The sequence below is a fragment of the Tursiops truncatus genome, chromosome 3 (assembly GCF_011762595.2).
Source record: "Tursiops truncatus isolate mTurTru1 chromosome 3, mTurTru1.mat.Y, whole genome shotgun sequence".
NCBI lineage: Eukaryota > Metazoa > Chordata > Mammalia > Artiodactyla > Delphinidae > Tursiops > Tursiops truncatus.
Window position 1 is genome coordinate 105,356,183 of NC_047036.1, and position 23,230 is coordinate 105,379,412.

Sequence of the window (23,230 nt, forward strand, 5' to 3'; positions counted from 1 at the left end):
AGTCTACAAATAATAAATGCTGGAGAGAACGTGGAGAAAAGGGAACCCTCCTACACTGTTGGCGGGAATGTAAATTGGTGCAACCATTTTGGAGGAAAGAATGGAGGTTCCTTAAAAAATTAAAAATAGAGTTGCCATATGATCCAGCAATTTCACTCCAGGGCATATATCCAGAAAAGATGAACACTCTAGTTCAAAAAGATAAATGCACCCCCATGTCCATAGCAGCACTATTTCCAATAGCCAAGACATGGAAGCAACTTAAATGTCCATTGACAGATGAATAAGAAATAAAGAAGATGTGATATATATACACACACACATAAATGATACATATGATATATAAGATGTGATATATATGAATATTACTCAGCCATAAAATTGAATGAAATAATGCCATTTGCAGCAACACAGATGCACCTAGACATTATCAAACTAAATGAAGTAAGTCAGATAGAGAAAGACAAATATCATATGATATCACTTATACATGGAATCTTAAAAAAATGATGCAAATTAACTTATTTATGAAACAGAAATAGACTCAGAGACATTGCAAAAAAATCTATTGTTAACAAAGGGGAAAGGGGGGAGGGATAAATATATATATATATATATATATATATATATATATATATATATATGTATGTATGTACATACTTCAATTTAAAATAAAAGACTGATCCCAAGTTTCAGGTGACCGGATGATCTGTGGTCACCCCAGTTATCTTATGTTTGAATCATTAGATGTTAAAGGTGACATTTCCTATGGTAGGCTCCATGTAGTCTCAATGTACCCCATGTATGCCCTGGACTCTTCTCGACGCTTTGTAATTTGGATTTCTTCATTTAAGTCTTCTGAATATTTCAGTCCTTTGATACATCAGACCTTTAACCTGTTTCTTAGAAATAGTTTTTCTTTTTCCCGTTTTTCAGGGCCTGGGGCTTCAAGAAGAAAATTTTAGATGACCATGTGTTTTGTATGAAGATCTCATTTATTAGCTTCAGGAACAGTTTAGTGCTTAAATTTAGAGTTGTATAAATGAGTCTCTTGCAGTTACTGAATGGATGTATAGTGACAGGCTGTCCCTGATACCCTTTAGGGGCTATCCAAGTCAAAACTATTTACGTAATAATACTAATAGTTTATTGACCTTTTCTACTATCATTCTTTCACATGTAGAAAGAGAAGTTTTCTAGATGTTACATGAAAGACAACACAGATCAGGTATGAGAATCCTGCTGTCCTCTATTAAGTGGGACACTAAGGAGATCTGAGGAGAAAGAAAGACCTGTGAAAGAAACTCAAGGATAGCAGAATGCATATACCACAAGCCAGAGAGTGGAGAGTCGGTTCTGTGAGTCCTACCAGCAGGGAAAGCCTTTGCACTGTTCCACAAAAGTGCTCTGAGAATGTAGCAGGGAAGAGCCAAATCTGACTACATGTTGGATATGTTTATTTTACTTTAACCTTTACTTACTGTTGCTCTTGTTCTCTAAACGGATACGGTCTCTACATAATGGCCTGCCTCAGGGAACCCTGCTCCTCTGCCTGAATGTTAAACCAAAGTGTCTTTGTTCAGGGAAACATTCTGACCCTGCCCACCTGTAGATGGATGCAAGAAAAGAAAATAACACATCCCCTCCTGGAGGCTGGCCATTCCAGGGGATATTTGCAAAACTCATGACCTTTTTACTTTACTTCCTCATCTCTTCCCCCTCTCTGTGCTATAAAAGAAACTGGCATCCAAACTCTGATAAGATGGTTATTCTGAGACTTTAGTCTGCTGTCTTCTTGGTCTGCCAGCTTTCCGAATAAAGTCGTATTCCTTGCCTCAACACCTCGTCTCTGATTTACTGGCCTGTCGTGCGGTGAGCAGAGCAAGCTTGGATTCGGTAGCAAGAATGGACCAGAACTTAAAGGGACTAGCTGTACCTGAGGAATGGGTCCTAGGCCTCTTCAGTTGTTGGCTTTAATTTCTTAGAACCTGATACTATTGCTTTTTGACTTTTATAACCAAACACTTTATCTTTACATGCAAGTCAGTGATTAATTGCCTCACCTTTTCCCGTGTCCCACTTCTCTCTGGTATATTTATCTATTCATACAGCCCAGAGGACTTATTTGAAGATTAAAAGCGTCTTAGAAATCTCTATGTCTGGATCCCTAACTTTATATTTCAACTATCGATTGACTTTTTGGTGAATATTTCTATTTTCAGTCAGAGTTTAAATGTTTCTTCATTACTCAGAGTTCCCTGCTTCCTCCCACTCCAATTTGGGGGTGTTATGGTTAAATTTGGTCCCTTCCAAATTCAAATGTTCAAGTTCTAACTCCTAGGACCTCAGAACACGACTTTATTTTTTGCAGATGTAATTAGTTAAAATGAGGACACGTTGGAATAAGATGGGCTCCTAATCCAATATGGCTGCATCCATATAAAAGTGGAAATTTGGACACAGACATACAGGGAGAAAATCATGTGAGGATGAAGTCAGAGAAAAAGGCCGTACTTCTAGAAGCCAAGGAATGCCAAATATTGCCAGCAAATTGCCCAAAGCCGGAGAAGAGGCATAAAACAGATTCCTCATCACAGCCCTCAGAAGGAACCAACTCTACCGACACTCGATCTTGAACTTCTAGTCTCCAGAACAGTGAGATAATAAATTTATTTTTAAGCCACTCAGTTTGTGGTACTCTTTAAGAGCAGCCCTAGCAAACTAAAACAGGGGGTAACCATGCTTCTAAATTAAGGGCCTTTGGGAGTCTATTTTAGGATGTGCATAAACCTAGGAACGGCTGGAAATAACTTGTTAAAGTAGAAATATTAATAAATGTAAAAGTCTGTTTTGTCTAGGATGGGGGTAGCATGAGGAATGGGGGTAGCATGAGGAATTTGTTGTTTGTTTTTAGCTGTAAAATTGAAATGAGACCAAACCAGTTCTGTGATCTAAAAGTATCTTCAGACATAGGGGTTCCTGCCCATTCCACAGGTAGGATAGGTAATTTTTCCAGTGCTTGCCTCGGTTATTTATTGCCAAGGAATTTCATAGCTTGTGGTCCAACATAGCTTGCAAAACTTTTCGCACAAAGGAAGCCTTTGTTTTTCAACAAAGTCACTACTCTCTGTAGCGTGAGCTCTACAAGGGTTGCCAAGACTCAATTTGTTTTTGAGTGGTTTTTGAGTGACATTGGAAACCTCGTCTACAATATTAATTGCTGTGTTTGTGGGCATGGGTTGTGGGGGAGATGATCTAAGAGAACCATCAATAAGAGGAGATAAACATAACAATTCACATTACTTAATGGGGTGGTTTTAATAATTGTCCTCTGTGATGGATTAGGTGGACTGTGAGAGAAAGAGAAGATTTAAATACATTTGTGGCTTAAACATATGGATGGGTGGTTCCATAAGAGAGGGAAGTCTGGGGAAGGTATAGAATATAAGGAGTTCATTTTGAATACATTAATTCTTTTTTTAAATTTATTTTATTGAAATATAGTTGATTTACAGTGTTGTGTTAATTTCTGCTGTACAGCACAATGATTCAGTTATACATATATATACAGTCTTTTCCATATTCTTTTCCATTATGGCTTATCCCAGAACATTGAATATAGTTCCCTGTGCTATACAGTAGGACTCTGTTGTTTATCCATTCTATGTATAATAGTTTGCATCTGCTAATCCCAAACTCCCAATCCATCCCTCCCTCACCCTCTCTCCCCCTTGGCAACCACAAGTCTGTTCTCTATATCTGTGAATCTGTTTCTGCCTTGTAGATAAGTTCACTTGTGTCATATTTTAGATTCCACATATAAGTGATATCATATGGTATTTGTCTTTCTCTTTCTGACCTATTCACTTAGTATGATAATCTCTAGGTCCATCTGTGTTGCTGCAAATGGCATTGTTTCATTTTTTTAAATGAATATATTAATTCTTAGTTGCCTAGCAAATATTCAAGTGACAATATTAAGTAGGTTGTTGGATATATGTATCCAACAAGCCAAGTGGTTGTATGTAAAAAAATTGGGAGTCATAAACATGTGTATAACTAGTGTTTCAACCATGGCACCTAATGAGATCAGCTAGGACTTTCAGATTTTGATATTTAGAGGAGTGGAAGAGGAGGAAAATCTAGCCAAGGAAACAAAGAATCAGGAAGAAATCCAGAGACTCGTGTCCTCTAAGCAGTAAAAAGAGTGTTTCACAAGGCATGGCATGCTCAAATGTGTAATATTTTACCGGGAGATTGAATAATATGACCAGAAATGTGTCCACTGCATTTGGAAAAATGAGAATCATAGGCAACCTAGGGAAGATCAGTTTCAGGGGAGTAGTGGAGGGCAGAAGGCAATCGAAGAGAGATTAAGAGAGGAAAATAATCCAGAGTAGCCCTCGTCACAGCCACTGAGAAAATTTTCTTTTTTTTTTTTCTGTAGCATAAAAAGGAGTTAGGTTAGGAGAGAGGGAGAGAGAGAATTCTGAGAATCTAATTTAAGACTCAGAATTTAGGGGTGCCTCTACTTCTCAGTTAAATGAACCAATTAATTATCTTTTTTAATCTAAAGCAATTGGCATTAGCTTTCTATAACACAACTGAAATTGTCTTGATAAATAGAGAAATAAGTGGCATACCCAAAACTAAAACTTAGTACAACCCCTACCAAAGGAATACCCTCTGGCCTTTTTCTTGATTGTGACCATGGAAGAAAAGGACAAAGAAGGCTCCCAGAGGTCAGAAACAGAATCAATCAGATCAGAAACCAGGACAGGCCTTAACATTGCTGACTAATATTGATAGAATGTGACATTGGCAATGGCCTATGACAACTGTAAGTTGTTTCCCTTTTTCCTTTTTTTAAAAAGGTAATAACACTGTGATTGTCCTGTTTTCCCTGTATTTTAGACATATGTGGGCGGGGGGGGGGGCATTTAAATTTTGTCTTTAGGTGCCTATCATGGTGAGTCTCATCTGGATTTGATTTAGAGAGATACACACAAAATGTGAAGCCAGATGTAGGAACTCGAGATGACACTGGGTTATCTCCTTTTGAGAGGGGAAGTGCATTTTCGGATTAATGTAGAATAGATGAATCATATTATGCAGGAGCATTTGAGGAAAAGTACATCCTCATGAGCATGAGGATATAATTGTGCTGAACACCCAGAGGGTGAATTTTAATTGGCCTCTATTTTCATGTTTACCTTTTCTGGAGAACAGCTCCTTTAGGCTCCAATCTTTTAATAATCCTGGGGCTGTCAACCACAGTATTCCTGACTAGAGGGAATGGTCTTTAAGCATATGACTGAGGTCCAGTCATTTATGATATCCCATTTTCCTGACAATAAAGAACAATCCAGGAGTGGCCATACGAACATAGATGGGGCCAAAAATAAGTCCTTTTTCAACTTGTTACTGGAGGTCAAATTGTCTTACTATTGAGGACCTGAACCTGGAAGGCAATAGGTAACATCTTCCCCAAAGTGTGAAGAAATCTTGTCTGCACTGGGAAATCATGAAGCCAACACATAGGACCAAGATATAGAGGTTAAAAAGAGACAGAATACTATGATTTTTTTGGATTCTGTGGAATCTAGTTGTGAGTGAAACAAAAATCTACTTCTGACTCCCCACTTATATAAGCCAATAATTTTTTTCTTAAAAAAAAGTGAGAAGATTGTAAGAAAGTGACAACAGTGTGGGTAGGCAATCATTTTAAGAAGTTTGAGTGGGAAAAGAAGCATAGAAATGAGATGATGACTGGAGGAGGAAGTGGGGGAATGTTCAATAGACAGCTTTTGTTTATGGGAATTACTATAACATGTTTATATGCTGAGCAGAATCATCCAGAAAGGGTGAGAATGAAGAAATGGATGGGGGCGTGGGCTGTAGAAATTACAGGAGCAAAGGCTTTTGACAGATAGAGGAGATAAGATTCAAAGCCAAGCAAAAGGTTTGGCTTTTGGTAGAGGAATATCTTCTCCATTTGTTCAGTAAGAATGCTTTTTCCTTCAACTACCAGAAACCCAATTAAAGTAACATGTTAAGGCCCGCTATCATCGCACATAAGATTAAGTCCAGAGATGGAGCAGTTCCAGGGCTGGTTAATTCTATAGCTCAAGAATGTCAGCAAGAACACAGGTGTTATCCATCCTTTGCTCTACCATCCTCAGTGTTGACTGTCTTACCACAATGTCTGCAACAATTCCAAGCATTACATGCAGTCAGAACATCCTTTGAAAAAGAGTTGTTCTTCCTCATGTATGTCTTTTTAAAAAATCTGGTAAATTCCTTCTCCCCAGGCTCCAAGGGCCGCTACTGGATTGCAGGCTCATGCCTAAAGTCATTTTTTTATGCATGGGCATGAGACCAACAAGGCTGGCTGAGCAATTGTGATTCATTCCCTGGAGCTGGACAAGACCAAGTTTCCCTAAACACATGGCTGCTGGTTAATCCAAATTGGGTGTCTGGCAGTAAGGGATAAATGGGGAAACAACCAATGGGAAACAGATTAGCAGGGCCTGCTGCAGTAAGGTTTAAATATTGGCTGATGAGAAGGTGAGGGAGTAGCCATCTGGCCCCTATTTTTTCAGTGAATTATTGATGAGGTGATCATTTGGGGAGAGAGGGTTGAGGGTGGAATTTTGAAGGGAAAGAAAGCATGAAATGATACTTGAGGAAAGAGTAGAGAGTAATAAATAGTTATCTCAGAGAAGAGGAAAGCCAATTTACTAGTAGTAAAATATGGTATTTTGATGTCAGGGGAATGTAGAGTACCTGTCTGAGATTTGAGTTCATTAATTTAAAATTAAACCAATCCAATTTTGTTATTTTTTTCAAATAACATTCAGTGAATGGATGTAATGATGACAATTTTCTTACCCACTGAGAGCTAACTAGAAAGTCATTTTATTTTAAAGGAGGTGAAATTCACATAAATACAATTAACCATTTTAATGGATGCAATTCAGTGGCATTTAGTGTGTTCACAATGTTGTGTAACTGCCACCTCTCTCGAGTTTCAACGTTTTTTCTTCATCCCAGAAGAATACTTTGTACCCATTAAGTAACGATTCCCCATAATCCCTACCACCCATCCCCTGACAACCGTTAATCTGCTTTCTGTCTCTATGGGTTTACCTATTCTGGATATTTCATACAAAAGGAATCATACAATATGTGACCTTTTGTGTCTGGCTTCATTCACTTAGCACGATGTCTTCAATGTTCATTCAAGTTACAGCAAGTATCAGTACTTCATTCCTTGTTATGGCTGAATAAAATTTCATTGCATGTATACAACACAATTTGTTTATCTGTTCTTCTGTTAATGGACATTTGGTTTCCACCTTTTAGCTATTAAGAATAATGCTGCTATCACAGAGGCTGGGATGTCTTCAGATACTTTATTTTACAATTTGATAAATAATAAATATTGGGGTAGAACCCATATGAACGCTTACAGAAGTCTAGAGGAGGTGGAAGAAACGATAATAATAGCTACTAAGTATTTGATTTATTCCAGGCATTGTTCTAAGTGTTTCTCTTGTATAAACTCATATAAACCTCAAAACACATGCATGAGGTAAGTACTATGCTTTTTATCCCCATTCCCATCTACAGATAGGAAAATCAAACTCAGAGAGTCTGAGCAACTTGTCCAAATCACAGAGATAGCAAATAGAAAACTGGGACTTTTACCCAAAGGCTCTGACTCCACAGTCTGTGTCTTTAGCCATTACACTAAACTGTGTGATAAAATGGAAGGGTGCTCAGAGAAACCAGACTACATTTCCAAAGCATCATGTACCTGAGAGTTAGACGTGTTAGTGCCCATGTGGAGCACTGCAGGCCTCCCAGGTCACTGAGAGCTGAAAAGCAAAGCCAACAGTTCATAGCATATGTGTTCCCTCTGACCCTCCTGCTGCACTTTCATAATCGCCTGCATATAACACAATGGTTGCATAGAGAGCCAACTAGACAAATATTTGTTGAGTGACTGATGGTGTGGGTGGGTGGATGGATGGATGGGTGGATGGATGGATGGATGGATACCAGTATATATGATGTGCCCAACTTATTTCCATGGCAGACCAATCTCATAATGCTTCTCCATCTGGTAAACTGTCTTTAAATATTTGTTGCCCTTTTCAAGATGAGACGGTATGCTTTGCAATAATACTTGGAGTAATACGAAAGACACACTTAGAGATAAGCCGCGCCTAAGAGCATGAGAGTTGGAATGAATACAAGGTTGTGTGTCCCTTTCCAGGAACTCTTTCAGAATTGTTGCTGAGCTATAGAGAAAAAGCACAATAAGCTTCCTGAATGAAAGAAGAAGCTAGTCCAGGGGCTCTCCAAGGGAGTTAAGGGAATAGGGACTATGAAACTACCACTCTCCTCAAGAGGAAACAGTAAAACAGTCACTTCTAGACATTTTTTGGTGATGGTTTAGCATAGATCTGCCATTGATCAGACTTCAACTAGAAATTCCTGCATTTCCCTTCAGCTCCTTCTACCTCACTGCTTAATGGTAAAGATTCAAGGGAGTCAGAACTCCTGCTCTTTCTAGACAGCTGTAGTCCCCCAAGAGTTAAGTTTCAAGAACCCTATGTAAACCACAATACAGATTTCAGGTTCAGCCGTACAAGTAAAGTGCAATGTTTAAACATAATAAAGATGACTGTTGAGATTGTTGCACCACAAATCTCTCTGCCTGCTGAACTATGTGGTCTCATCTCTTGCTCAGAAAGACCTTTATTATTAAAAATAAATAAAATCAACATTATTTCCTTAACTCTCTATACTAGTCATTTGTCATCTATGAGGAATGTTTCAAAAGCCATTTTCATATTTAATAGATATCGGTGGAAGGCAATTCATTTATAAGTCGGACTTTTAAAAGGAGCTTTAAAAAACATCATTGTACTTCCATACACTTACAAGCAAATGTCTTTAGCTTTCAGCCTCTGAAGGAACAAAATCAAAGCTGCTTGAACAAGTTTCCTGGCTGGAGAAAAAACTAGAGGCTCTGGACCGAAAGGAAGACAGTGGGGAACCATATGAAAAACTGGTCCTTGCAAAAGACCAGGTATGCTGTAGAAGAGAAATAATCTTTATTTCTAAAGATTACCTAAACTTATATGAACTGACAATTCTATAGTTATTTCTGGCTGGGTTGGAAGTCCATATTTAAGTTTAAGATGGTAAATAACAGTATTTGTATTTGCTCAATGTAACTGTATTCCCTGATGAATATTCACATACAAAAATTAACTTTCTTGGTGATATTTTTAAAGTTTGCTTGACATGTATTCTTTTGAACCATATTAGCTGAATATTCTATTTATTTTGTACATGATATTGACTACATAAATGGTTTTTGGTTTTCAAGGTTGAACTTAATCAAGGAATAGCTTCTTTCTCTGTAGTGAAACAAGTGGATCAGAAAATTTTTCATTGACTTTTAATAAATCACTTTATAAGAAATTACCAATCTCTGAATTTCTAGATATTTATATATGTCATTACATAAGTTTATCTCGTTTGTTTATCATATTGGTTTGTATCTGCCTTTGGGATAGATAGATAATCTGTATCTATATGTAAATATGTATATTCACACAAAATATATCCATATATTCCAAAGGCAGATACAAATCCATTGGCTCCCACATGTATGTATATATGATAAAAGGTGGGTTAACATTACCTACAGTACATCAAGCAAACATTATTTTTCCCAATCATCTGCTAATTATTAATAATTCATGTACTCTGTTGCTGGATTCTTCCATAGAGTGGAAGAGAAAGAGGGATGGGAGTGATGATTTCTTTCTTTCTTTTTCTGGGGGGAGGGAACGATGATTTCTTTAATGATGATTTTAAAAACATCTAGCTGAGATAATGCTGCCATTCATAAGATATGAGAACTGGTACATGTTTATATCTGGAACACTTTGAACGTGTAAAAGGAAGAGTTATGTACTTTGTTTCTAAACTTTGCTCCTTTTCAGTGTATTGAAAAATTACAAGCTGAAGTGAAAGCTTCCCAGGAGCAACTTGTAGCCTATGTAAGTGTTTTTCTCCTTTATTTATCCCTTAATTTATATCATTGTTATTCTGGAAACGAACACAAACTTTTCAGAAGTTATAACTACGGTTTCTCCACTGCAAACCAAATCACAAAGCTAAGAATCAGTATTTTTATTACCTCTACAAAGCTGCTTTCTATAAATTCAATTCTGGTTTGTGTTGATGATAAAAATTACAAAACTGAGTTCTTATATATAATCAGATGGTCTAATCAGGTACTATCAGGATAAGAGAACTGGAAACTAAGGGTAGAAAGACAAGCAAGTCAGGATAGTTTAGTGAGTGAACAGAAGTGGAAATTATAGATACCTCACATATAGGCCTAGGGAAGTGCTTCTTAAACTTTAGTATATCAAGAAGTATCTGGAAAACTTTTAAGAACAAATAGCTTGGAGTTTTCTATATGCCTAGGATAGGACCTGAGAATATGTATTTCTAGGGGATGCTAGATTCAGATGCTGTGCTGTTGCCCATCTTTACACCATATTTTGAGAAGCATTGTTTTATATATATTTATTTTGCCCCAGTCTTGTGATTTTTAGGCAAGTGCTCATATAAACAAATCAGATATGGAACTGTCCATTTTGTGCTACAAGTCCTCCCCTGAGAGAGAGACCCTCTGAAGTTCCAGGAAAATTTTCATTTTTACTTTAGCCTGTCTTCACTCAGAGAACAACTAATGAGCATCTCTTGTCACAATAGCCTTGTGTATCCACGTGCATAAACCAGTGGTCGTCACCCTGCCACTGTCCCTTCCCAAGGATCTGAACAACCCTGATGCCTTAAGTGTTTCCTCAAAGAGTTGATCGCCATCTTTTTAGTTATGTCCTCCATCCATATCCTGGGTGTTATGGGATGACTTCTTGATTAAGAACAGTGGCCAGTCATGTTCAATGGCCAATCTGAACAACAACAAACTCAGACCCATCTGAGACCTGAGAGGCTGCAGCCCCAAAGTCCAACAAAAAAGACTGCAAAATAATAAATTCTGGTCACCATCCATTTGGGATTTGCAATGAGCTAATCTGGATAAAATCATGGTGTGGGATACGGAGGGTGGGAGGGAGATGTAAGAGTGAGAGGCTATGGGGATATATGAATATGTAGAGCAGATTCACTTTGTTATAAAGCAGAAACTAACACACCATTGTAAAGCAATTATACTCCAATAAAGATGTTAAAAATAAAAAAAAAAAAGAATTCTCCTGTGAAGCCATCTGGTCCTGGGCTTTTGTTTGTTGGAAGATTTGTAATGACAGTTTCAATTTCAGTGCTTGTGATTGGTCTGTTTATATTTTGTATTTCTTCCTGGTTCAGTCTCAGAACATTGTGCTTTTCTAAGAATTTGTCCATTTCTTCCAGGTTGTCCATTTTATTGGCATATAGTTGCTTGTAGTAACCCCTCATGATTCTTTGTATTTCTGCAGGGTCAGTTGTTACTTCTCCTTTTGCATTTCTAAATCTGTTGATTTGACTCTTCTCCCTTATTTTCTTGATGAGTCTGGCTAGTGGTTTATTAATTTTGTTTATCTTCTCAAAGAATCAACTTTTAGTTTTACTGATCTTTGCTATCATTTGCTTCATTTCTTTTTCATTTATTTTTGATCTAATCTTTACGATTTCTTTCCTTCTGCTAACTTTGGGGTATTTTTCTTCTTCTTTAATTGCTTAGGGTGTAAGGTTAAGTTGTTTATCTGAGATTTTTCTTGTTTCTTGAGGTAGGATTGTATTGCTATAAACTTCCATCTTAGAGCTGCTTTTGTTGCATCCCATAGGTTTTGGGTCATTGTGTTTTCATTGTCATTTGTTTCTAGGTACTTTTTGATTTCCTCTTTGATTTCTTCAGTGATCTCTTGGTTATTTAGTAGCGTATTGTTTAGCCTCCGTGTGTTTGTATTTTTTTACAGTTTTTTTCCCTGTAATTGATAACTAGTCTCATAGCGTTGTGGTCGGAAAAGATACTTGATACGATTTCAATTTTCTTAAATTTACCAAGGCTTGATTTGTGACCCACGATATGATCTATCCTGGAGAATGTTCCATGAGCACTTGAGAAGAAAGTGTATTCTGTTGTTTTTGGATGGACTATCCTATAAATATCAATTAAGTCATCTTGTTTAATGTGTCATGTAAAGCTTGTGTTTCCTTATTTATTTGCATTTTGGATGATCTGTCCATTGGTGAAAGTTGGGTGTTAAAGTCCCCCACTATGACTGTGTTACTGTTGATTTCCACTTTTATGGCTGTTAGCATTTGCCTAATGTAGTGAGGTGCTCTCATGTTGGGTGCATAAATCTCTACAATTGTTATATCTTCTTGGACTGATTCCTTGATCATTATGTAGTGTCCTTCTTTGTCTCTTGTTAACAGTCTTTATTTTAAAGTCTATTTTGTCTGATATGAGAATTGCTACTCCAGCTTTCTTTTGATTCCCTTTTGCATGGAATAGCTTTTTCATTTTCCTCACTTTCAGTCTGTATGTGTCCCTAGGTCTGAAGTGGGTCTCTTGTAGACAGCATATATACAGGTCTTGTTTTTGCATCCATGCAGCCAGTCTATGTCTTTTGGTTGGAGCATTTAATCCATTTATATTTAAGGTAATTATCAATATGTATGATCCTATTCCCATTTTCTTAATTGTTTTGGGTTCGTTATTGTAGGTCTTTTCCTTCTCTTGTGTTTCCTGCCTAGAGAAGTTCCTTTAGCATTTGTTGTAAAGCTTGTTTGGTGGTACTGAATTCTCTTAGCTTTTGCTTGTCTGTAAAGTTTTTATTTCTATGTCAAATCTGAATGAGATCCTTGCTGGGTAGAGTAATCTTGGTTGTAGTTTTTCCCTTTCATCTCTTTAAATATGTCCTGTCACTCCCTTCTGGCTTGCAGAGTTTCTTCTGAAAGATCAGCTGTTAACCTTATGGGGTTTCCCTTGTCTGTTATTTGTTGCTTTTCCCTTGCTGCTTTTAATATATTTTTTTTGTATTTAGTTTTTGATAGTTTGATTAATATGTGTCTTGGCATGTTCTCCCTGGATTTATCCTGTATGGGACTCTGCTCTTCCTGGACTTGATTGACTATTTCCTTTCCCATATTAGGGAAATTTTCAAGTATAATTTCTTCAAATATTTTCTCAGACCCTTTCTTTTTGTCTTCTTCTGGGACCCCTATAATTTGAATGTTGGTGCATTTAATGTTGTCTCTGAGACTGTCCTCAATTCTTTTCATTCTTTTTTTCTTTATTCTGCTCTGCAGTATTTATTTCCACTATTTTATCTTCCAGGTCACTTATCCGTTCTCCTGCCTCAGTTATTCTGCTATTGATTCCTTCTAGAGAATTTTTAATTAATTTATTGTGTTGTTCATCATTGTTTGTTTGCTCTTTAGGTCTTCTAGGTCCTTTTTAAACGTTTCTTGTATTTTCTCCATTCTAGTTCCCAAATTTGGGATCATCTTTACTATCATTACTCTGCATTCTTTTTCAGGTAGACTGCCTATTTCCTCTTCATTTGTTTGGTCTGGTGGGTTTTTACCTTGCTCCTTCATCTGCTGTGTGTTTCTCTGGCTTCTCATTTTGCTTAACTTACTGTGTTTGGGGTCTCCCTTTTGCAGGCTGCATGTTCATAGTTCCCGTTGTTTTTCATGTCTGCCCCCAGTGGGTAAGTTTGATTCAGTAACTTGTATAGGCTTCCTGGTGGAGAGGACTGGTGCCTGTGTTCTGGTGGGGGGTCTAGATATTGTATTTCTGGTGGGCAGGGCTGCATCCAGTGGTGTTTTGTGGGGTGTCTTTGAACTTAGTATGACTTTAGGCAGCCTCTGTGCTAATGGGTGGGGTTGTGTTCCTGTGTTGCTAGTTGTTCGGCATGGGGCGTCCAGCACTGGAGCTTGCTCGCTGTTGGGTGGAGCTGGGTCTTAGTGTTGAGACCGAGATCTCTGGGAGAGCTCTCGCCAATTGATATTACATGGGGCTGGGAGGTCTCTGGTGGTCCAATGCCCTGAACTCGGCTCTCCCACCTCAGAGGCAAAGTGAATCAGCTATACATATACATATATCCCCATATCTTCCCCCTCTTGCGTCTCCCTCCCACCCTCCCTATCCCACCCCTCTAGGTGGTCACAAAGCACCGAGCTGACCTCCCTGTGTGATGCAGCTGCTTCCTACTAGCTATCTGTTTTACATTTGGTAGTGTATATATGTCCATGCCACTCTCTTACTTCGTCCCAGCTTACACTTCTCCCTCCCCATATCCTCAAGTCCATTCTCTACATCTCTGTCATTATTCCTGTCCTGCCCCTAGGTTCTTCATAACCAATTTGTTTTTCTTTTTTAGATTCCATATATATGTGTTAGCATATGGTATTTGTTTTTCTCTTTCTGACTTACTTCACTCTGTATGACAGACTCTAGGTCCATCCACCTCACTACAAATAACTCAATTTCGTTTCTTTTTATGGCTGAGTAATATTCCATTGTATATATGTGCCACATCTTCTTTATCCATTCATCTGTCAATGGACACTTAGGTTGCTTCCATGTCCTGGCTATTGTAAATAGAACTGCAATATACATAGTTCTTGACACAAATAGGTTTACCTGTGGAGTGAATGGACAAGCAACTGAGAGAACATATCTATCTGTATATGCTGGCTGCTTTTTAATGTTAATTTTTTAAAATAAAACAACAACAAACAAGAATGTCCCTCTAGTTTACAGCAAATCATCCAGAAATACCAAGAAATTATTTATTTATAACTTTATACTATTTTAAAAAGGGAAGAAACAAAATTTTTAAAAATGTATATCTTAAATGAACATAGCCTGGCATTTTATGAATATTAAACTTTATCTGTTCCCTTGATATAATTTTACTCTGTCATTAAACATTAAATATAATATTTAATTTAACCATATTTATTTATATTCTAACTTCACAAAGAGTTTGAGGTTGCCCATAAGAAATACAAGTATAAAATAGCTGAATTTTTAAAAGCATATAAGTAAACATAATTAAAAACATATATATTGAAATAAAATAGCAATAAAAGGAGAAAAAAATAGAATATTCATGTTTAAGTCATAAATTTCCATACGGTATAGTTGAAACAGAAATATAGCTTTGATCTTCCTAAAAGTCAAAAGTAAAGCAAGGAAAATGATCAGATAAATAGTTCTTATCTTATTAGGGGTAGGAGATATTACTACTTATTTTCTAATGAGTTAACTCTGAAATGAGAGTTTATATTGGATTTCATATAGGGAATATTGAAATATATAGTGAAGGGGAAAAACCCATCAAAAATATCAGATCTGCAAATGCAGTAATGGGTTTGTTTTTCTGTTGTTGTTGTTTTTTGTCTTGTCTTTTTTTTTTTTATAATAGATCTTTCGTAATGAGGTTTATATAGCTGCTTCTGTAAGTTCCATCAAAAGAAGCCCCGGGCATAACATGCAGATAAAGTAATCTTTACTCATTGCAATTGTAGTCTGATTGGACTGCATAGTTTTTTAATCCCCAACTATTTATAATAATCCAGCAGGCAAATTCAACTGCATTCAAAGGCCAAGTAATTAATGCAGGGAGGGGGGGATGGCCAGAACAAGTTGTGTTAATCTAGAGAGTGCAGGACTTGCACAAAAGGGAAAATGAAGCCCCAGTTGACCAAATTATCCAGTTTTTCAGATGAAAGTCCAAGTTTTTTGTGAAATTTCCTCATTTATAAATGTTGGCGATTAATTCAAACAAAGTAGAGGGCTTTGTGTGGCAAACAAACACATTTATAGGTGGCCTAAATATGGACTTAATACTGGATTTTAATTTAGATGGCTGTCTTGTTACATCTATTCTATAATTTTAAAGATGTTCATTACAAAGGACATGAGTGTGTGATTACACATGAGGGGAGTTTGTTTTTATAGTTGTTGACTTTTTTAGTTAGGATACAGCTTGCTGTTGTAACAAAGGGACTCTAGAATTTCAGTGACAACACAACAGAAGTTTATTTCCTGCTCATTCCAGTAAGAGTCTATTGTGAATGTTCTTGTTGATGGGCAGGTTTTGCTCATTCATCATAACTCAGTGTCATTCAAGACTGAATGACCCTTTGCCATCTTTGATGTGTAGATTCCCAGGTTACTTTGGGATCCTCTCTATTCCCATTGGCCAGAGGAGAAGAGATCATGGAGGTATTCACTTGGGAGGTTTATAATGGGCTGTATCTAGAGGTGGAGCGCCTCACCTCTGCTCATGTTCCATTGGCTAGAACTCAGTCATGAGGCCACATTAATTATGCTGGGAGAGGCAGTTTAGCCATGCACCCAGGAAGAAGAGGGAAGCATGGATTTTGATGAGTGGATGTCAGATTCTGCTACACCAGTGTTTAAGTCATTCATCTTATCTTGGATCTATAGGTATCCACAACATGACCTCAGAGTGAGCAACGTTAGAAATAGTTTTATTTTAAGAATTATTATTATTATTAAACCAGGTAAAACTTGAGATTAAAAGTTATGCAATAAATTCCAGAGAATGAAAAGGGATGAAAGAGAATGTACAATATCCCTCCACATCTTGCTGCATGATATTCAAAGGACAAAAATATCAAATTGCTTTAAAAAAAAATACAAATCTGACAAGGCTCTCTCTTGTCATTGTTAAGAAGAAATTTGGTTTCAGGCATTTGGTAGGTAGAGTGGTCTTCCCTCCTTCTTGGGATCTGCCTAGGATTCCCAGGGATTTTACTATCCCAAAGTTGGGGGGCACTATTTTCTAGTGAAGTATGGCTGCCGTTCCCTCTGCCTATTGGCCCTTCAAAGACCAGTGGCCTTTTTGTTCAGTGCTAAGCCTTACCAGAAGATTTGTGGGAGCTTCTGGTCTATGTACAGCAGTCAGGATTCATCCTTCCTTAACATTCCTGCCTATTTGAGGTCATATTAATCAAAGGACTTGGGTAGAAGTGGAGTATGGTCCCTGCCATCTGAAGCACCCCCAGTACCTCATCCTTTCTATTTTGAATGAACCAACTTCCTCCCCTTGAGTTGGTTTATTTTCATTTCCTTCTCAAAGCAATGAACTCCAGCCCCCACTACTTGAGATATTTGTAGGTTCTTATATTAATGAGGTCAGGCCTCTCAACCACAGGCTTTCCAGATGCTCAACCCTCCATCAGCGAGTGTTAATTTCCTCTCCTTGCAGGACAGTGCTAGGTGGGTGGTGTCAGTCTTGGAGCAGGGGCAACTCCCCTTCAGGATGGTGAAGTCTCCAGTTTGGATTTATTTGAAATTTAACGGATTGTCTAAAGAGTTGGGTATAAATGTATGCTTTGATAGTTGAGGGAAAATATAGCCTATTTTGTAGTTTATTTTGTTGTTAAATGTGCAGTACTGAAATTATTAAGTAAAATAAACTCTGAGCTGTTAACTTTAGCTGTTAGCATTGAAACTGATTTTGACCAGTCACATGTTAGAGAACTTCTAATCCCCAGTGATCGGTCTATCATCACTACTAGGTTTACTAGGCAGTAACATTCATAAGAGGAAATGTGAGCTCTCACACCAATCATCATGAGGTATAAGAGTCACTGTCAAGGTCTGAAAAGAAGAAAAGAGATGGGAAAAAGGCCTGTACCTCCCCTCCTCAACCTCTCCTTCACAATACCCATACACCCACCACACCCATCCCTGCCCCAGCAAATTCAGAAAATTGGTTAAATATTTAAGAAACGCTTGAGCATCAACTGCTTGTATAAGACATTTTTCCCTCGGAACATTCCAGACAGACTGTGGGGTGAGAGCCCTGTTCCCCTGGCTCACGAGCTGGGTGACCTTGAGTAGGTTGCTTGATTCCTGAGGCTCAAGTTCCACAACTTCAAATTGATGATAATGCGTGTATCTAGCTCACAGGGTTGTTGTGAAGATTAAATGAGTTAACACTTACCAAGTTCTTAGCACTGTACCTGCCATACAGCAAATCTTGTATAAGTGTTGGCTAACTAATGCAACAAAACAAAATCAATAACAACAAAACCCAGCAAACATCCCTATGGCTTTGTTCATTGCTGACCTTAACAGCATCAGTGGTGAGAGAACGCTCTGAGAATTCTGCATCATGATTATCTGTGAAACGGGATAATCATAGAACCTGCCTCAGTAGGGTTATTGTGAGGACCAGATGAGATGATACAGGTAAAGGATCCAGTGCCTGGAACACAGCCAACCCTCATTAATCTTGACATTAATTTTTTTAACTTATTTATTTTTTGGCTGCGTTGGGTCTTCCTTGCTGCGCACAGGCTGTCTCTAGCTACAGTGAGCGGGAGCTACTCTTCCTTGAGGTGCGCAGGCTTCTCATTGCGGTGGCTTCTCTTTGTTGTGGAGCATGGGCTCTAGGAGCCCGGGCTTCAGTAGGTGTGGCACGCAGGCTCAGAAGTTGTGGTTCGCAGGCTCTAGAGTGCAGGTTCAGTAGTTGCAGCGCGCGGGCTTAGTTGCTCCGCGGCATGTGGGATCTTCCCGGACCAGGGCTTGAACCCATGTCTCCTGCATTGGCAGGCGGATTCTTAACCACTGTGCCACCAGGGAAGTCCCTTGATATTAATTTTACTGCTGCTACTTTATCCTGATCATCATTTGCAATAAGTGTTTTGACATTTTTCTAACAGTGTGAAAGCATATATTTTTCAGCACCAGATTCCCTTTTATTGAGTTTGACTCATAAGTACTTCACTGCCTTCACAATAAATACATGTCCCTGTTGAACCTGGAAAAGTACATATTCCTTTTGCACACTGGGAGAACTGAAGGACACTGTCTGCACCTGCCAGAGGAGGCGCAGAGGAACATGGGCATTTTTGCTCCCTGTCACCTGAGTAAAAACACAGTGATTGCATTAGGCAGCTGTCAGTGCCATGGGGAATGGAAAACTACTGCTGAGGAGCTGCAACTGGAAAAGATCATCTTTGATGCTAAGAGGCAATTCTGACCACACTCCTGTCCCTCTAAGTTCGCCTTCCTAAGCTTTACTTACTCGGCCCCCTGGAGAATGTCATCTCACCTGATTCTATCCGATTCTTGCTTGACCCCATAAACAAACATCCCACCTGGGAGTTTTGATGACGCATATTCCCCATGTGTAGTACTAAATGAAATGCAGCTGACTTAGCCAAAGTTTTTTTGCCGTTCGTTTTTGGATGCACATCTCTGAAAACATCAGTGTGCTTGTGGTAGGGGAGCCAGCGGAGGGCAGAGGAGGGTCAGCTGGCACACACTTTTCCACGTCCCTATTTTGTTCTTCTGTCCTTTTCCTGCTTTAGCCTTCGCATTCTCAAATACCATCAGGAATTCCTCTAGAATAGAAGCACCCTCAATTGAATTGAATAAGGGACCTCAGAATGGTCAAGAATTTATTTTTTAAGCAAGTACATTTTAATATCATTTCCTAGAAATCATTGGAGATGTCAGTCTCCTCTTTTGCAAAATGGAAAAGGGAAATTGTTTCTCATTTTAAATGTTAATAACTGCTTATGTGCAGATGTTTATCACTTGTAGTGTTTGAAATACAAATAATCCTGCTTTTTTGCCCAATCTCTTTCTCTTGTTTTAAGTCCCTTTATTGAGAACTGACATAAACCCCACTGGGAGACTGCAGGGAGAGAGAAGGGCTCAGGCGAGTTCTCTTGAGCCTCTATAAGTGAAAAGGTATTGTCATAGCCTTGGAACCTGTAACAATAATCAGCAACCACATAACGTAAATGATTTGGACAGACTTGTTTAGACGGGTGTGGTTTCTCAAAGGAGGATAACCAGTCAGAGAGTTGACAAATGGTTTAGGTATGAGTCATCTTAAAAAGGAAGAAAACCTAAAATAATAGCTCTACACCTTTTGAACTTTGTTTCATGAAAAATTTATGGCAATTGTGTGGCAGGAACTAAGGAGAACTTGAGCTTCTCACAGAAAGAAGTCAGTCACAAGATTCCAGGAAGAGGCTAAGGAACGCAAAACCAAAAGATATCGTTATTAATTGTTCATCCTTCAACTATTTGTGCTGATCCTAACAAGCCAGTCTTTCATCCTTCAGGCTTATTGGGTGCAGGGAGACTTGATTGTTCCTGCTAATGAATTGTCTTTCTTGATTGAATTGTTATTGTCTGTTTTTACGGAAGAACCAGTTAAGAGGAAGTGTTAGGAGGAGGAAGAACCCTGGAGATCAAACAGGGAGGCTGCTGTCCAGGGAGGGGAGAAAGCAGGGCGCACCAGGCTGTGGGTGGGAGTGGGAACAATGCAAACAGTCAGACTGGAAGTTCAGAAGAGGGACTGGGCAGAAATGAGAATAAGAGGCATTATTCTGCTTTGTGGAATTGCTAATGAGAATACTGCCAGATGTTGGCATTAAGCATCAAGAACAAGTTATGTCCAGTTTGAGCTCAGGGGAATGTTTCCTCCTGAACACTCTTCCACACCTGAAACATACCCATCCCTGGAGATAGAAAAGTAATTAAAGAGCTTTATCACAGTAACCCTTAAAACCCTTAGCTAGTCATTGCTGTAGACAAAAGTTACACTGGATGGAAACCTAGGACTGAGGTGGATTTCAGCCTGAAAAACCAGCATGTTAAATGCTCATAAATGTGTAGGTTTTTTTTAGCATATTGGAATAGTTCAAAGTTTAGTTGGAGAGACTCAGGAACATTTTGAAGATAGTTCCATAACTTCCCCAAAAGTATGTTGCCTGGGGTGTTTACTTTGCCTTTCCGCGGTGGATCTCAGGATAAGACTTTAGACTTCAGGATGACTTCCTAGCAAATGGATCTTTTTCTGGTCAGTTTCAAGTGTGACCCTTGGGCATTCACACCAGTACAATTATATGCCACTTGGACCCCACTGCTCCCCCACTCAGGTCTTATGTATCTGCATTGTTGAGGATAAACAATTGTATTCAAAATAAGTATGCCAAATTTGTTTTCTTAGGATACTTTGTGATTAGTTTTCATGGATGAATTTTTATTTGTTTTATTTTCAAGAGCATACGTTCTGGGAAAATTTTCTAGCCTAAAAATATAATTCTCTACAGCCCTCATGAATAAACATTATGACAGCAGGGTCTCTCTCTTTTTGCAATGACTATGTGTTGCCTTAAAAATGCACAGTAGCAAGGCTCCAGGCTGGTGTTTCTCAGTCTGAAACTGTAGGTTCGCAGATGTATTCTTAGGTCTATATGGTGTGTACATATACTGTGTGCCTTGGGAGTTATTATAGACATCAGCTTCACTATATTTTAGAAAGTAACAATTGATATTTGTGACATTTCCTGTGGACTCCCACATGCCAGAGCAAACCAAACCCAAAGAAGATAAAGATGAAATGTCAAAACATCAACCGAAGTACTACTTCTCTTCTGGATTTCATTTCGGAGTGATTTAAGAAACCCAAAACCTGGTCTCTTCGTTATGGGCAGTAGTCTGTTTGAGGATGGAGGGTGTTGGGGAAAGAATCAGGTTTGACATAAACAGTACATTTCAGTACATTCACAGGTTCTTGCATGGGATTTTCTTTGACATCACAGAAACCATCTTCTTATGGATGTTCCAGATTGCTCACTAGAGTCTAAGGAGTTTCTTTATATCAGAAAGTATAGGAAGGAATTTGTTGAAAGCAATGGCTGGATATATTCTTGATTAGGTGTTATTAAATATACAACATGTATATACAAAGTTCAAAACTCACAGATTCATATTTTTCCTTAAAACTTTCCATTTATCCTTGATGCTTAGATAAAGCTATCAGACATTGTATTCTAAAGCTGTTGTTGTACATACATATGTGTTAAAGAAAGGTAGTGGGACAGGGAGGTTGATTAAGAAATAAGACCACCTAAACTTATTAGACTGATGGACTTGGCAAAGAGATCATGATTCAGAATTAGTGTTTTGCAGAGAGTACCTTAGAAATCAGCCTACTGTTGTGTAGGCAAATATTTTATAATTAGTGTCAAATATCACAAAGTGTTCAGATTGCATCAGTGAAACTTCTTATACTCTGAGTGGTAGAGAGAATTTGTCAAACTGAACCCAAAAAGGAGGGCTTTTCTGTCAAAGAGATTTGCCAGGGCCCTAAAGCTAACCAGTGTATTTGGAGCAAGCTTCTAGACAGTTCAGCATCAGTGGCGCCTCTAAGGTAGAGTCCTGTGATACCAACTGTATTCTTGTTTAACAGAAATACCAATTTAAACAGAATAGGAACTAAATGACGATCACGAGTGACTTCCAAACCCTCTAGGAGGGCCAGAGGGCCAGACTTGGAAACTGAAGCTGGGAATGAGGCTTAAATTACATAGAACTGCCCTGGTGGAACCATACACCCCCATGTTGCCCCCAATAGTACCTCTGATGCCAGCCCTGGACGCTTCCTCTAGAACCTCTGCTTGTGTACAGGGTGCTTCTGCTGCGAGTGGAGTGCACCCAAAAGTGTTCTGATCTGGATTCTGGCATGGATGCTTTTGACTGGTGGAGAGCAGGGCTCCAGCATGCACTGAGGATGCAAGGGAGGTGGCAAGTGAATTTTAGGCTTCTACCTTGAGAAGGTGAGGACTCATAGGTAGGGAAACCTCCAAGTTTAGGAAACATGCTCAAAATGCTTGGAAGGCAAAAAAAATGTCATTTTTCCACCATACCTACCAAACCCAGAATCTGGTTCCTGGGGTGCCTGACCAGGTAAGCTCTTGGTTCTCAGACAAAAATAAATCAAGGCAAATTTAACTGTAGCCTAGGAGGATACTAGAGTTCTTAATGATTGACTTACTACTAGTTATTTGTTTCTTTAAATCTTGTCTGTTACATCAGGATTTAAATTTGTCAAACAAAGACAGCAGTGTGATACTATTAGCTATTTATACTAGCTTAGCAGTTATCTTTTTATTTATGAATCATCATTTATTGGATGCTATGATAGCCCTTCTTTTCCACCTGTTAGCAGATACAATTTCACACCGGCTAGCAGTTGTTAAGATTGCAGGTGCAGTGCCTTGGAGGAAATAGAGACACTAGGAAAGTGGTTCTCAATCTCAGTGAGTCTTAGGATCACCTGAAAAGGTTGTTTAAAATACAGGTAGAAGAGTTACCATATGACCCAGCAATTCTACTCCT

General features: G+C 38.5%; 1 protein-coding gene across 1 annotated transcript in view; it reads left to right on the forward strand.

Annotated features, from left to right (window-relative positions):
* The window catches only part of CCDC192 (coiled-coil domain containing 192), a 178,823-nt gene that overhangs the window by 14,077 nt on the left and 141,516 nt on the right, over positions 1-23,230 (forward strand). Inside the window, 2 exon segments of the mRNA XM_073801950.1 lie at positions 8,969-9,100; positions 10,026-10,082. Coding sequence (XP_073658051.1) covers positions 8,969-9,100; positions 10,026-10,082 — 189 coding nt within the window.